The following is a 13282-nucleotide window of genomic DNA, read 5'->3' as shown; positions in this document are numbered from 1 at the left end:
CGAATTAGGATTGAGTCGGACCTTTAGTATGGTGGGCCATCCTCTCTCTCTCTCTCTCTCTTTTTCTCTCTCTCTCTTTTTCTCTCTTTCTCTCTCTCTTTCTCTCTCTCTCTCACAACAGTCACCATTGTTCTCTGGAGTGCCGCAGGGCTCTCCGCTTTCCACAAATCTTCTAAAGATGTTTTATATTTCTTTTCTTGGTATTCACTTAACAGTATAAAGAACTGTGGCACAGTATTGCATAATGCACTATTACAATCACAAGAGCTTAGATGACCAAGTAAACACTTCTGTCATAAGGAAAGTAGTATGTGTGCGTGAGTGTTTGTGTGTGTGTTTCTGTATGAGCCTGTGTGTATAGTTCTTATGTGAAGATTGCCAATTTGTTGTTCGTATGTATAGTCTAGAGTGCAGTATCCAGGGGTCCTAAACCCTGGCGTGGTTCTGGGGGGCAACTTCGCACTAGGTATACTGATGTTTACATCATGGAACATCTGTTTATCCCTTGGAGCCATTCTTGCCATGAAACATCCAATGAGAATATCCATTATAACTGGGAGTGATCCTATTAAGGCAGTAGTGGGGGGATTCTGTAAACAGTATACAAAAGTATACCCCCATACCATAGATTTATGCAATTGTTATGCAGGGTGCATGAATATCCTGCGCCGTCTTGTTGCCAACAACTGTTGGTTGCTATTTAATTCTTCTTACTATGTATTCTCACATGTCTATACCTACGAAACTTTAGATGACACACATTTAAAGCAAAACATGCTCACAAAGACTGTTTGGACACAAAACAATTCTTTCTTGTGGATCTGTAATCTGTCTGTAACATATATTCACTTCAATATACACAACACAGTGACATAAATGGCAAATTGAAAGATAATTGAACATAATGACATTAATGGAAAAATAACTGACATTACTAGACCATCAACAAAGATAAGTGTCCAGCATACAAATTCAATTACTATTATCACAGGGCATACAGTGTTAGCCTCCTAGTGTGTGGTGTTGAGTGAAGCGTGGGGCCCCACATGGTTGGGGCACAGTATTACACCCTTATTCCATTGTCTGGGAGGTATGAGTCTTGTCATTCTCTGTCCTATGGCTATTATTGGCCTTGTATGGGTCTATAGGTCTTCCGAACGCACTGTGTTATGCCGATGCATACCGACACTCTCTGTGGAACTGATGTTCAGTGAAGGTCTTCCTCAGAGCTTTATGCTTTCTTGTGCAAGATACTACACATAATTTATATTAACACAAAAGATGTACGTCATGTTAAAAAAAATGGAATCTCATTATTTTATGGGTTAGCATTTGGGAACCAAAACATACCATTCAATTGTGTTGTTTAAGGTTCAACTTGTGTCTCCCTAGTGGGGATCCTAGTAGTCTGTTCTCTGTAAAGAAAGGTGGATGTGGTTCATATGCATAGTCCAGAGTGCAGCATCCAGGGTCCCAAATCTTGGTGTGTTTCTGGGGGCCAGCTTCTCACTAGGTATCCTGTTGGTTACATCATAAAACATCTTTTTATCCCTTGGAGCCATTCTCTCCACGGAGTGGCCACAGAGAATATCCAGCATTTAGTTCTTCTTGGGATTTACCTGGAGCCTCTTGCTGCCTTCATTAGATTCTTTGGGTTGTCATCAATTTACTATTCTGATGAGACTCAGCTAACCTTACATGCTAAACTTACACCTTTTTCAGTTTCGCTTCTGTTGTTTTCTGTCCAGCTGTGGAGGAGCAAAAACTCAATTAAAACTGTATTTTAGAAAACCGAGGTGTTGATTGTCATTTAGAAAAATCTGTGTATTCAGTCATTCCTGGTATTCCCTTTCAAAAGGGAACGCTCCTTTGAGGAGCAGACTAACACAGTTGTGTCTTCATGTTTTTCAAAGCTGTCTGTTTTAAGGAATACTCTTTTCTTTGATCCCCTGCATGGATGGTACAGTTGTAGGGGGCCTATATCCCCTCAAGACTTGTCGATAAGAAGGCTTGTTATTTGTGCCTTTCTCCCTTGCAATTTGGGTAAGCAGCAACTAGTCCAAAACATGGCAGTTTCAACTGTGATTGGTCTACAGAAGTTCAGCCTCTTTCTTGCAGACACCTTAAGCTGTACTTGCTTCTAGTTGCACAGTGAGTACTTTTTACACCAGCCTTTTTATGTGACTGACTTACTTGTCTTTCAAACCATTGCCAACCCTACATCTCCACTCAGTCTCTTCATTATTTATTCTGAATATTGCCCACTACTATTGTGCTCCTGCTGTGGAAACCTCTGCCGTGGAAGTTCAGACTTTTGTATCTTCATCTATTCCCAGTGAGTGTGCTTCCTCTTCCTTTATATCAGTTTTCAGTGGTCTGTTTCAAAAGTCCCTTGAGGCCCACTTATTCTGCTACTCATTTGCTCTTGTAACCTAGGCAGGTTCTTCCAGGGTAGCTCCATCTTACTTTGTTCAGTCTTAGCAGCAATGACACCGTCAGGGAACTGTGCATTAAACACATGTTCATTCATTTATTCCCCTTAACTGTGTTTTCTTCTTTGAACCTCCTTCCTTTTTATAGAAACTTATGAAAGTCAGAGTGAGCTCTCTGTCACATTCTATTGGTTGTAATGTGAGGATGGTTGTTTGATTCTGCGGGATTGCCTGAGTGCAAATAAGAGTATATGGAAAACGTTTTAGGACAAAAGTACAAATTTGCAAAGAAGAAAAGAGCATTGAAGATCAAACAATATTTTTTATATTTAGGAATTAATTCGCAACAAAGCAAGAAATGGGAAGAACTGTGCCCTGCTGGAGCAAGCCTATGCCATCGTTTCAGCCCTGACTCGCAGAGCAGAGAATAACTTGCATGTTTCACTGATTGAGAATTATCCAGGAACATTGGAGGTCCTGGGAGAACCCATAAGACAGGTAAGCACAGATTTGTGGTGAGGAGAATCCGCCTGTTAGAAGTAAAATAAATGGTGTTCAATCAGTATTTGGAGATATGACACCAGGATTGAGAGTACAGGTGTCCACTGTGTTTCTTTATTGAACTTAATGACCTACTACAATGATCATGTTGCCCGAGATGAGTATATTAGGATGACCATGTCATTCAGAGTGGTAAAAACAATGTACAGACCAAGTTTCAGAAAGTATGTGAGAGGCTTGACTAAAACTGCATTGTCCAGGCTTTGGTGATGTGGAATAAAATTATCTTAGAGCATGAAAAGGACCTGGACACACAAAAAAAACAAAAGAAGCTATAGGGGCAAATATATAGCTGAAGACAGCCCAAGGTCTACCAAGTTTCTTTGGGCAGAACATTTTTCAAACCAGATAGCCTTGGGAGTACTTATTCATGAGTATTTTCTGATCATGTTATAATCCAATCCTTATTTGCTCTGAATACATCTCTTCAACTTGTCATGTGCCCACCCTCAGGGTTTTGACATTTTGTTTATTTTTCTACAACATCACTACAGCCAACCATAGTTTTTAAATTAATTACTCTCTAACAAGAATAAATACTTGATTTAGAATTTAGTGGGTGAGTCACTCCGTCATAAATGTGAAATCCTGTCCTCCCTATCACAAGTGTATTATATCATGTGGTACTTGTAATAAGGCGGATGGCATAGCTGTGATTGAGGACCCATCTGCCAAACTGTAACTCAGGCACTAAATTTCCATCAGGTATCCCTATCAGATAACATTCATTCAAACATCAGCACTTCCCAGGTGCTGTTGCAGTTGTGACTGGCCCATTAGGAGTGCGAAGTTTGGAAATGCAGGCAGTGCTGTGTATTGGGTAAAGTGACTTTTGAGACAAGGGCAAGATGACCATGTGTTTCATCACAAGTGGTAAAACACATGGGAGCCTCTCTTGGACACTAGTCCCACTTCTCCTCCTCTGAACTCCTCGAATGAGAACATCTCAAATCCGGCTCCCTGCGTCCAACTCTCCCCTCTCCTAATCCCACGGAGTCCTTCCAATCCCTGACCCCTGTTCAACCTCCCTCCAAAGACCCAAGTCATTCTCGGCCCCTGCCTAAAACCTTAAACTTTTTCAGCTCAATAACACAGCAACTGAACAGAATGGAGCTGAAAATTAACTCCCTTGCTGCTGATTTCGTATACTTACAACAAGACCTTCTCAACAGGTCCAAGCCACCGTGCCCCCTCCCCCCGGGTAGTTTTGCTCCTACCCCCCTCAATACCTCTTCCATGGCCCCACAGAGCACCCCTCAACCCTCCAGTCCATCAGCGAGTCAGGCACTTCGACCCAACTGGGATCGCCAACCCTTTTCGGTACCGAATCCTGATGAGATCAACGACTCTTACCTCGCTTTGAGCCAGAAGTCAGCCCCTTTCCACATCCCTGTTATTATCGGCACTAACAGAATCCCTAAAACTGTCCACTTACCTAGACCTCCTACTCAATACTCCTCTATCCACCTAACTCCCCACCATCATCAAGGCTCCCCGCCCTCTCTCTTGCATGCTCCTAAACTGCAGATCAGCAGTACAACACGCCGCAGACATTGCTGAAGCTCTACTCGCTGAGGAAATTGACATCGCTTTCCTCACAGAGTCCTGGCTCAATGTCCACTCAACCCCCATTCTTGACATTCTCACCCCTCCAGGGTACACCATCATCAGACAAGACAGGCCGATCAAAACTGGGGGGGGGACTAGCCATCATTCACAAAGCTGGAATACAGATTACCAAACTCAAACCTGTAGAATACCTATCTTTTGAATACCTGGGTGTCGAACTCACTGCCAAGGGCACCTCACCCATCAAATTCCACACCATCTACCATCCTCCTGGAGAGTGTACCCTTTTCCCCGAAGAACTAACAGACCTAATAACATGGTTCTCCTTGACAGACACTAAAGACGTGTTCCTGGGTGACCTCAATATCCACTGGAACGACCCAGAAGACTCCACTGTCCTGAACCTATCCAACCTATTGGAAATATATTACCTCAAACAACTCTGCAAAAACCAACTCACATCAAAGGTGCAACTCTGGATGTGATCATTACCAACAATGAACTGGCCTCTCTGAGAGCGATTTCTCCCATTGACTGGTCCGACCACCACCTCATTCTGTTCAAGATTGACACACTTGTCAGCCACCAACCTATTTGTGATGTCAAACCTAAACTCTTTACCAGAAACATCAAAGAAGTTCCTTTACTTAAACTTGAATCCAGGATTCATGCCCATCTTCAACTCCAACCCTCATCATGGACGGCTGATGACCTCACTCCACACTTTAACTAAAGAATTACAGAAGTTTTAGACCAAGTATCTCCACTCAAACTCAAACAACTGAGGCGAACCAAATCGAAACCCTGGTTTAACGTGGATCTGAATGATGAAAGGCATCAACTCAGACAAACGGAAAGGTCTTGGAGACTAAAACCCTCGACCTTACACCTAGCGCAACTTAGATCTGCTCGGCGGGCATACAAAAAACATATTTTCAGTGAAAAGGCATCTTTTTTCCACAGCCAACTAGATCTGTCGAAAAACAGACCGAGAGTACTCTTCAACATTGTCAAAAGCCAGACTAACTGCACTCCCTCTCAAGAAATCGAAACCACCAATGAGCAATGTGAAGAAATTGCCACCTTCTTCACTAATAAAGTCTCTAAAATTGATCAATCCTTCATACAAACTGCTAACCCTCCTTCCCTCTTAACCTGCCCCCCTTCAACCACCCTTGACCATTCATAAATAGTTCTTAACAAGGACAATCAGACCTGCCTCCAGCTAAAAAACAATGCGCATTGGTCCGACTTTGAGCTAATGTCGGAAAACGAGGTCTTCAGTATAATTTATAATCTAAAACCTTCCTCCCACACTATGGACCCCCTCCCATCCACAATTATGAAAGAACTCAACCACATCATTTCCCCTTTCTGGACAAAAATCATCAACGCCTCTCTCACCTCAGGCTTTGTCCCAGACTCCCTTCAACTAGGATAAATCACACCCATTCTCAAGAAACCTGGGGCATACCCTAATGATCTTAACAACCTCAGACCTATCTGTAACCTCCCATTCCTTGCAAAACATTGGAGAAATGTGTCCTACACCAACTCAATAAACACATTGATGAGTTCAACCTCCTCAGGAAAGGCTGTAGCACGGAAACAGCTATGCTCCAAGTCTCCGACGACATTCACAAGGTCTTTGATGATGATGCCTGCCTACTCATCCTTATTGACCTATCTGCGGCATTCCACACAGTAAATCATCCAGCTCTTCTGGAGACCTTGTCGAAGAGCTCTGGCATCAATGACACAGTACTAAAATGGTTCACCTCCTTCCTTTAACACCGCTCGCATCAAGTTAAAATCAACTCCTGTCTCTCGAAGCAAACAAAAGTCACACTTGGGGTCCCACAAGGCTCAATCCTCTCCCTCTTCAATCTCTTCATGGAGCCCCTCAGAATCATCTTGAAAAAAGCTAGTGTGAATTACCACCTTTATGTGGATGACACCCAAATCTATTTTAAAATCAAGTCTCCCAGCGACATCCAACACCTCAATGCCACTCTAACCGAAATCCAAACTTGGTTCAACGTTAACCACTTAAAGCTCAACCCAGATAAAACAGAACTAATCCTATTCTCTCCCAAAAACAACCTTCGTTGATTGCTCAAGAATCTGGTTGCCCTAAACTGCCCCCTTGTCCTATCCGACTCAGTTAACTCTCTAGGCATCACCCTTGACAAGAACTTATCAATGGAGGCCCACATCAAAAACTCAGCAAAAAGTGCTCTTTTCTCTCTGAAACACCTCAAGAAATTGAAACCTTTTCTTCCCCATGATGACCTCAAGACAGTAGTCCAATCTCTAGTTCTCTCTAAAATCGACTACGGGAACGCCATCCTAACAGGGACTCCAGAAGCTCACCTAGCCCCTAGGGCAGTGATGAACATGGCCGCTCGACTTTTATCTGGAGTAAAAAGATTTGAACACATCACTCCAGCGCTAAACTCCCTCAATTGCCTTCCCATGGAAAGGAGGTGTATTTACAGGCTGGCCTGCATCACACACAAAGCCATTCACTCTCCGGACCCCAACTACCTGAACAACAAACTGGTAAGAGCAGGTCAATCCAGAACACTGAGAAGCTCCAACTCACTCCTTCTTATTCCTCCGAAACTGAAAAAGAAACCCACCCAATACCGATCATTTTCTGGCAAAGCTTCCAGGATGTGGAACGCTCTCCCTGGAGTCCTCAGATGCAACCCTCCTTCTCCTGTTTCAAAAGGGACCTGAAACTCCATCTCCTTAACAAATACTTTCCTGACCAACTTCATCTAACCTAGACTTCAATATCCGATTTGACTCCTCTCTCTCTTGACATTCAAGGATAGTTGGTGACCAGACTATGTTAATCACCTTTTATTTTTTATTGTTCTCTCCCCCTCGGATGCACTGTTTATTTCATTTCTCATGCTGAATTTTATTATCTCTGGTTTGCTTCCCTACTGCCGGCCTACTATGTAATGTAATGTCCTGTTTTTTACAGTGTTTATGTAAAGCGATCTCATACCTAGGGGTCAAGCTAGCGCTATATAAAACTTTTAAAATAAATAGGTGTGAATCTGAGTCATCACACACCCTCAAAGTGGGACCCTATGAAACCACCAAACACATTTTTAATTATTTCTACTAGTTTTGTATATTTTGCAAATCTCCTATCATGTAAGTGTAACTTCTCCCAGTGACTAACAATCAGAATGTTTCTAACAACACATTACAAAAAAAATGGAGCGATCCATAGGTCCATCCGGGAATGGTCGGAAACTAAGAACTGTGACAAAAAAACCTTGAACTCCGAGTAGTGAGAATTATTGGTAAGTAGGTATGGCATAATCACCTTATCCTTCTTCTTCTTCGTGACAATGGAACTCAGTGGCAATCAGTGACAATTTATTTCAGAAACAAAACTAATTTCTGAAGTGATGTATAACTAGTGTTGTTTGCTATTAATTCACAGTGTCACAGAACAGCTTACCAAAAAAAGTACTAGCTACAGCGCCATTAAGATTAAACTTTTAGTGATGGACAAATCTATGTGGTGACACATATGTGTTTTTGTTGCAGATCTTCTGTTAACCAAAGCCCTGACATTTTGTTTATGCTTTTGCCATATTATGAGTTCCCCTCCCGTCAAAAGGCATGGGGCGAGAAAATGCTATTGTGTTGTAAGTCCTGACTGGCAAATCACACCCCTGTGCTTGCATTGTCATTGTGAATTCCGTTCCTTTCCCAGACAAACGAAACATAATAAACAAAAAGGAGAGATAATTTGAAGGAGAAAAGACCTGTTTGACATGAAAGGAAGAATATACTTAAAACGATGTACCATGCTCAGAAAAATTTAAGAAAAGCTTATGGTGCAACAAGGAGGCGCTACATTTACCAATCCTGAGTGCACATGCAAAAGGCCTTGAAACATGGGTTTACTAAATATTCTCAATAAAACCTAATCCCATAGTTCCAAATGCTGTTCTCAAAAAGCCTTTAGAACAAGAGCTAGGTTTCAGGAGGTGGCAGGGGATGATACTTCTAGCCATCCATTTTCAGAACTCTTCAAGAGATAGGGGACAAAAGATCCACAATGAAAATGTTCCTGACAACTGTTGCAGGCTGAAACTGCTGAATCCTAACTTCTCAGCAAAAATATTGGACCTAGAGAAACTCATGCCAAAAGATGCATTGTCAATAACGGGCCACATTTCCCGGGATCCAAGCCATTTGAAACACGCCTGAATGAGGGGCAAGTCCAAAATTGCACATACAATTTTAAAGTTAACAGTTTCCCTGATTGATGTGTAGGCAGTATTATTTTCTTGGAAAATCCCTTCCTTGTAGACTCCCTTCCGTTCTGCAGCAGAACTAGTGCTCTATGGTGTGATATTTAAAGATGGCAAAGTTTCCTCAAAAGAAACTAAAGTAGCTCTTGGGTTAGCGGCTTCAGTAGCAGACACCAAGGTCATCATGGCCAAACTGGAGCTACAAGAACCCTTCCCACCTTCTCCCTGTAGTTCTTGGAGAGCACTTTTGTAAACATGGAAATTGCCAGGAATTCATAAAGCAGGCCTCTTGAGCATAGAGTGATTCTTCATCTGCCTGCTATGTTGGGCATTTCCCTCCTTTTGCAGGACTGACATGCATCAAAGACTGCCCACACACCCTGGGCTAGTTGGGTTCACAGGGTTACTCACCTCCCCTATGACTGATGTGAATTATAGAGACCAGTGGAATAGGAGGGATTAGGAAAACCACACTAAGAAGAAACACAGGCTCCTCTCACTTCTGAAAGGCACTGATGTCCCCTGCATTATGTGGATCCTTTTGCTACAGATGTCTTCTTATCACAATCCTGCGAGGCACGGAACCACTAGGACAGGAACAACAGTACTAGAGGATTGCGATGGAAAAGATCCAGTGGCACCATGTTGTTTTGCCCTGAGAGATCCCCAATTTTTAAATTGAGGCCTGACACATGAACAGCGTGTCCGAGAGAGGCTGACATTTGGATACCCATAACATTATAAGAAACACACTCACCAGATATGTCCGAAAATGTGCTTCAAAGTTCAGAGTCCAGACCTGGTGCTGGCTCTAGCTTGTACCTCTCACGTTTGATTGGAAGACCATGAATACAGAGCATATTGCACTGAAGTCAGGCATTTGCATTGCTTTGGTCCTAACAAGGTTGAAAGCACAATCAACCAGTTTTCCGAATAAGTAAAGGATCATAATGACCGTTGCATGCAGAATCACCTCCAGAGGTGCGGGCTCCTTCATAAACACCCATGGAGCGACCGTTTAGCTGAGTGGAAATATCTTGAATTGAAAGTATTGTTGTACCACGGACAAACACAGGAAAAGCTGGCTTAAATCTTAAGTATGAAAACGTAGCCAAGTGCCCTTGAATTCCAAAGAGAAAATTAAATCCATTGGATTTACTAATGTCTCAATCAACTGTAATGATGCACTTTTGAAGCCGCAATGGAGAACTTATTTATTTGTTGATTCTACATCTTCTTCCTGAGTTTCTGACTCTGAGGTGTTAGCAGCATCAGATTCAGGACTTGCACACTTGTTAGCAGGATCTTCATGACCATGGGTAGGCAGTCATGTGGCCACAGTTTGGTTACTAACATCCCGTGATGAGTTCTAAGCCCTGGGTTGGCTCTGATTCTGAGACCTTTGAACCCTACAGATGCTTGTGTTTGCTGCTACATTTCCAGTTTGTGACCATGCCTGCAATAATAGGCTTGATGGAAAAAAAGAATTGATGACTTTAGAAAGTCCACACTTCAGAGGGGTTGTTGAGACAGCCACTATTCGGAGCTGGGAATGAACTCTCTTTTCCTGTGAGAGCACTGCCATTTCAAGTCTACCAACTCTTTAGTTGTGCATGGCCACTATTTTAATCCAATGCCTTGCAGCGTTTGCTGAATGTAGGAACTAACGTGAGGGGCCATACAAATGAGGTCAGCATTCAACTGAGAATTGACTGCTGCCATAATGACCCTCGGACTGTACTTACCTTTTCCCCACACTGATTATAGTAAAGATCTTGGTCAGGTATTAATTTGTAGAAAAAAGTGCAACGGGCCAAAGTTTTTCAAATGTTGAGGTTTCTGAATACCAAGGCAGCTTTGCCTTTATTCCACCTCATGGCTTTCTTTCGCCACCCTTCAAACTATCTCAAGCTCACTCTTGCAGGTACTTTTTCTTCCCTGATTTCTTTTGTCACTATTTCCTATCTTTCTTTTCCTCATTCTTTTATCAGTTTCGCCCTTTCTTTCTTGTGCATTGGGCGAAAGCCTGATGATAAAAGATAAGTCCCAGTCCTCAAGAATGTGTGTCAGTTCAGTTTATTATGAGTGTTTTGTCTACCACCACCAGCACAAATTAAGCACTGTTTGGGGCTCTGTTTGATGTTTGTACTCTGCAGAAATCTATTGTTCCATGCCTGCTATATCGCTAAGCTGAGACCTGTGGTATGGTTTAATGACCTATTAACAGTACAAAGTAGTTACATTTTTAAAATTCAGGGAAAAAAGCACAACATATCTTTAACCTCTTGAGTGCTCATGACAAGGTCAGCTCGTCATGAGCCACAGCGCTCCGGTGCTCATGACGAGCTGAGCTCGTCATGACCGCGCCCGTTAGATGGGGGTTAGATGGAACGCTCGCACGCTGGGCTAATTCCCCTGCTGTGCTGAGCGTTCCATTGGAATGGGCGTGGTCATGACGAGCTCAGCTCGTCATGAGCACCAGAGCGCCGTGGCTCATGACGAGCTGACCTCGTCATGAGCGCCCCCCCGGCCCTCCAGGACAGCAGGGGGGAAACAGCCCCGCACGGAAGGGGTTACATATCACATGATTTATTCGCTGGACAGACCGCTGAGATCTGTCTATGTAGAACACTGACAAAAAAGGCATAATATATGTTGCTTGAATCATTTGCGTGCAGGTGTAGGACCTCACAAGAGGTATCTGAATTGACAGTTTCTGGGTCAAAAACTCCCCTCCATGTTTTAAGAACTGTGACAAGGAAGGGAATCAAGATAGTAATGCGTTCGGATTTTAAAATAGCTGCATTTTGAAGAAAGCATATTTCCCTGCGCTATGGCTTCACAGTACCCCAGCAGAGAGCCCTCCAGTGACTCCACTGGTCAACACAGACACTGTCTACAGTTCTAAATCTTTCTCTTGCAAATCATTATTTTCAGGTGTTAGTCTCCTTAGTTCAATGGAAGCAAAGCAAAAGTACAACACCTAAAATGTATTAGGTTATCATTGATATTGAATAGTTATATATAGCGCGCAAATGCCCTAGGGCGTCTTGTCCAGAACGGGAAAGAATGTCCGTAATGACCTTGAGGGAGGAGCTCACCCTGTTTAGTAAGAGCTGAATTTAAGTAATACAGCAAATGTACAGAGGCAAATTGCTACAGTGCTAATTGAGTGCCAGATTCACCCTCAGCAAATGATCTTTCCAGTTTAACTCATTGGGCATTCGTCGAGCTAATGGCCATGATATTGAACCACGAGGGAGTTACTTGCTCATTTTAATATAGTCCCTCTCAGAAATGGTGGTCCATCTGTGGTTTGTAAAAATAAAATCATTTTATGGGAGATCAGAGTCCCTAGGCTCATCCACTATGCCCATTTCATGCTTGCTGTTCACGACTTGACCCTTGTTGCTCTCCTTCTTTACCTTGGACGTCTCATTTTATGTCTACCTCACACTTTTAAACTTAGTACAGATATGCTGCTCCCATTTCAGCTGAGAGGCTTTTGTATCTATTCACTGTATTTTTCCTGACATAAATGCATTGCAGGTGGAACCAAAGAGTCAACTTTGAGTCATCCATAGCCTAATACTGGCACTTTTAGCAACAATTGTGGTACTCAGATCAGTTAATTTTGTGTAAAACAATCCACCACAAAAGATAGTTATCTGAGAAAGGGAATGCGTATAAAATCATCATGACGTTCAATTAGAATCCATTAGATTCCTGACACAGACTGTCCCAGAAAACAATAAGCAACATGGATATATATATGCACATCTAAATCGCGTAAGTAGAAAGCAATGATGGTTAGGAATTGTAAAACAGAGATATGGCTCTATAGACTGGGTGGTTTCAGACATTCAATCAACCAATCAATCAAGACATTTATAAAGCGCACTACATACCCATTAGGGTCTCAAGGCGCTGGGGGGGGGGTGCTGCTACTGATCGAAGAGCCAGGTTTTGAGGAGTCTTCTAAATCCAGTAGGTCTTGGGTCTGCCGTAGGTTGGTGGGGAGGGTTTTCCAGGTCTTGGTGGTGAGGTGGAATAAGGATCCGCCGGAAGAGGTCGTTCTTCTGATGCGTGGGACTGTGGCGAGGGCGAGGCCGGCGGAGCGGAGCTGGCGGGTGGGGGTGTAGAAGCTGAGTCGTCTGGTGAGGTATGCTGGGCCGGTGTTGTGGAGAGCTTTGTGCGCATGGAGGAGGAGCTTGAAGGTTACCCTCTTGTTGACGGAAAGCCAGTGCAGGTCTCTCATGTGGGTTGTGATGTGGCTGCGGCAGGGGATGTCGAGGATCAGTCGTGCCGAGGCGTTCTGGATGCGTTGCAGCCGTCTCAGGAGCTTGGCCGACGTTCCTGCGTAGAGGGCGTTTCCGTAGTCCACCCTGCTGATGACGAGGGCCTGGGGGACTGTTTTTCTCGTTTTCAGTGGGG

At 43.2% G+C, this 13282-nt stretch overlaps 1 protein-coding gene across 1 annotated transcript in view; it reads left to right on the top strand.

The window, feature by feature from the left end:
• The window catches only part of OBSCN (obscurin, cytoskeletal calmodulin and titin-interacting RhoGEF), a 2124484-nt gene that overhangs the window by 1013907 nt on the left and 1097295 nt on the right, over positions 1 to 13282 (top strand). Inside the window, exon 89 of the mRNA XM_078665296.1 lies at positions 2766 to 2930. Coding sequence (XP_078521422.1) covers positions 2766 to 2930 — 165 coding nt within the window. The remainder of the gene's footprint in view (positions 1 to 2765; positions 2931 to 13282) is intronic.

Source organism: Lissotriton helveticus, chromosome 10 (genome assembly GCF_964261635.1).
Source record: "Lissotriton helveticus chromosome 10, aLisHel1.1, whole genome shotgun sequence".
Lineage (NCBI taxonomy): Eukaryota > Metazoa > Chordata > Amphibia > Caudata > Salamandridae > Lissotriton > Lissotriton helveticus.
The sequence above is the reverse complement of the archived record's forward strand: the minus strand, read 5'-3'. Positions and strand labels throughout refer to the sequence as shown.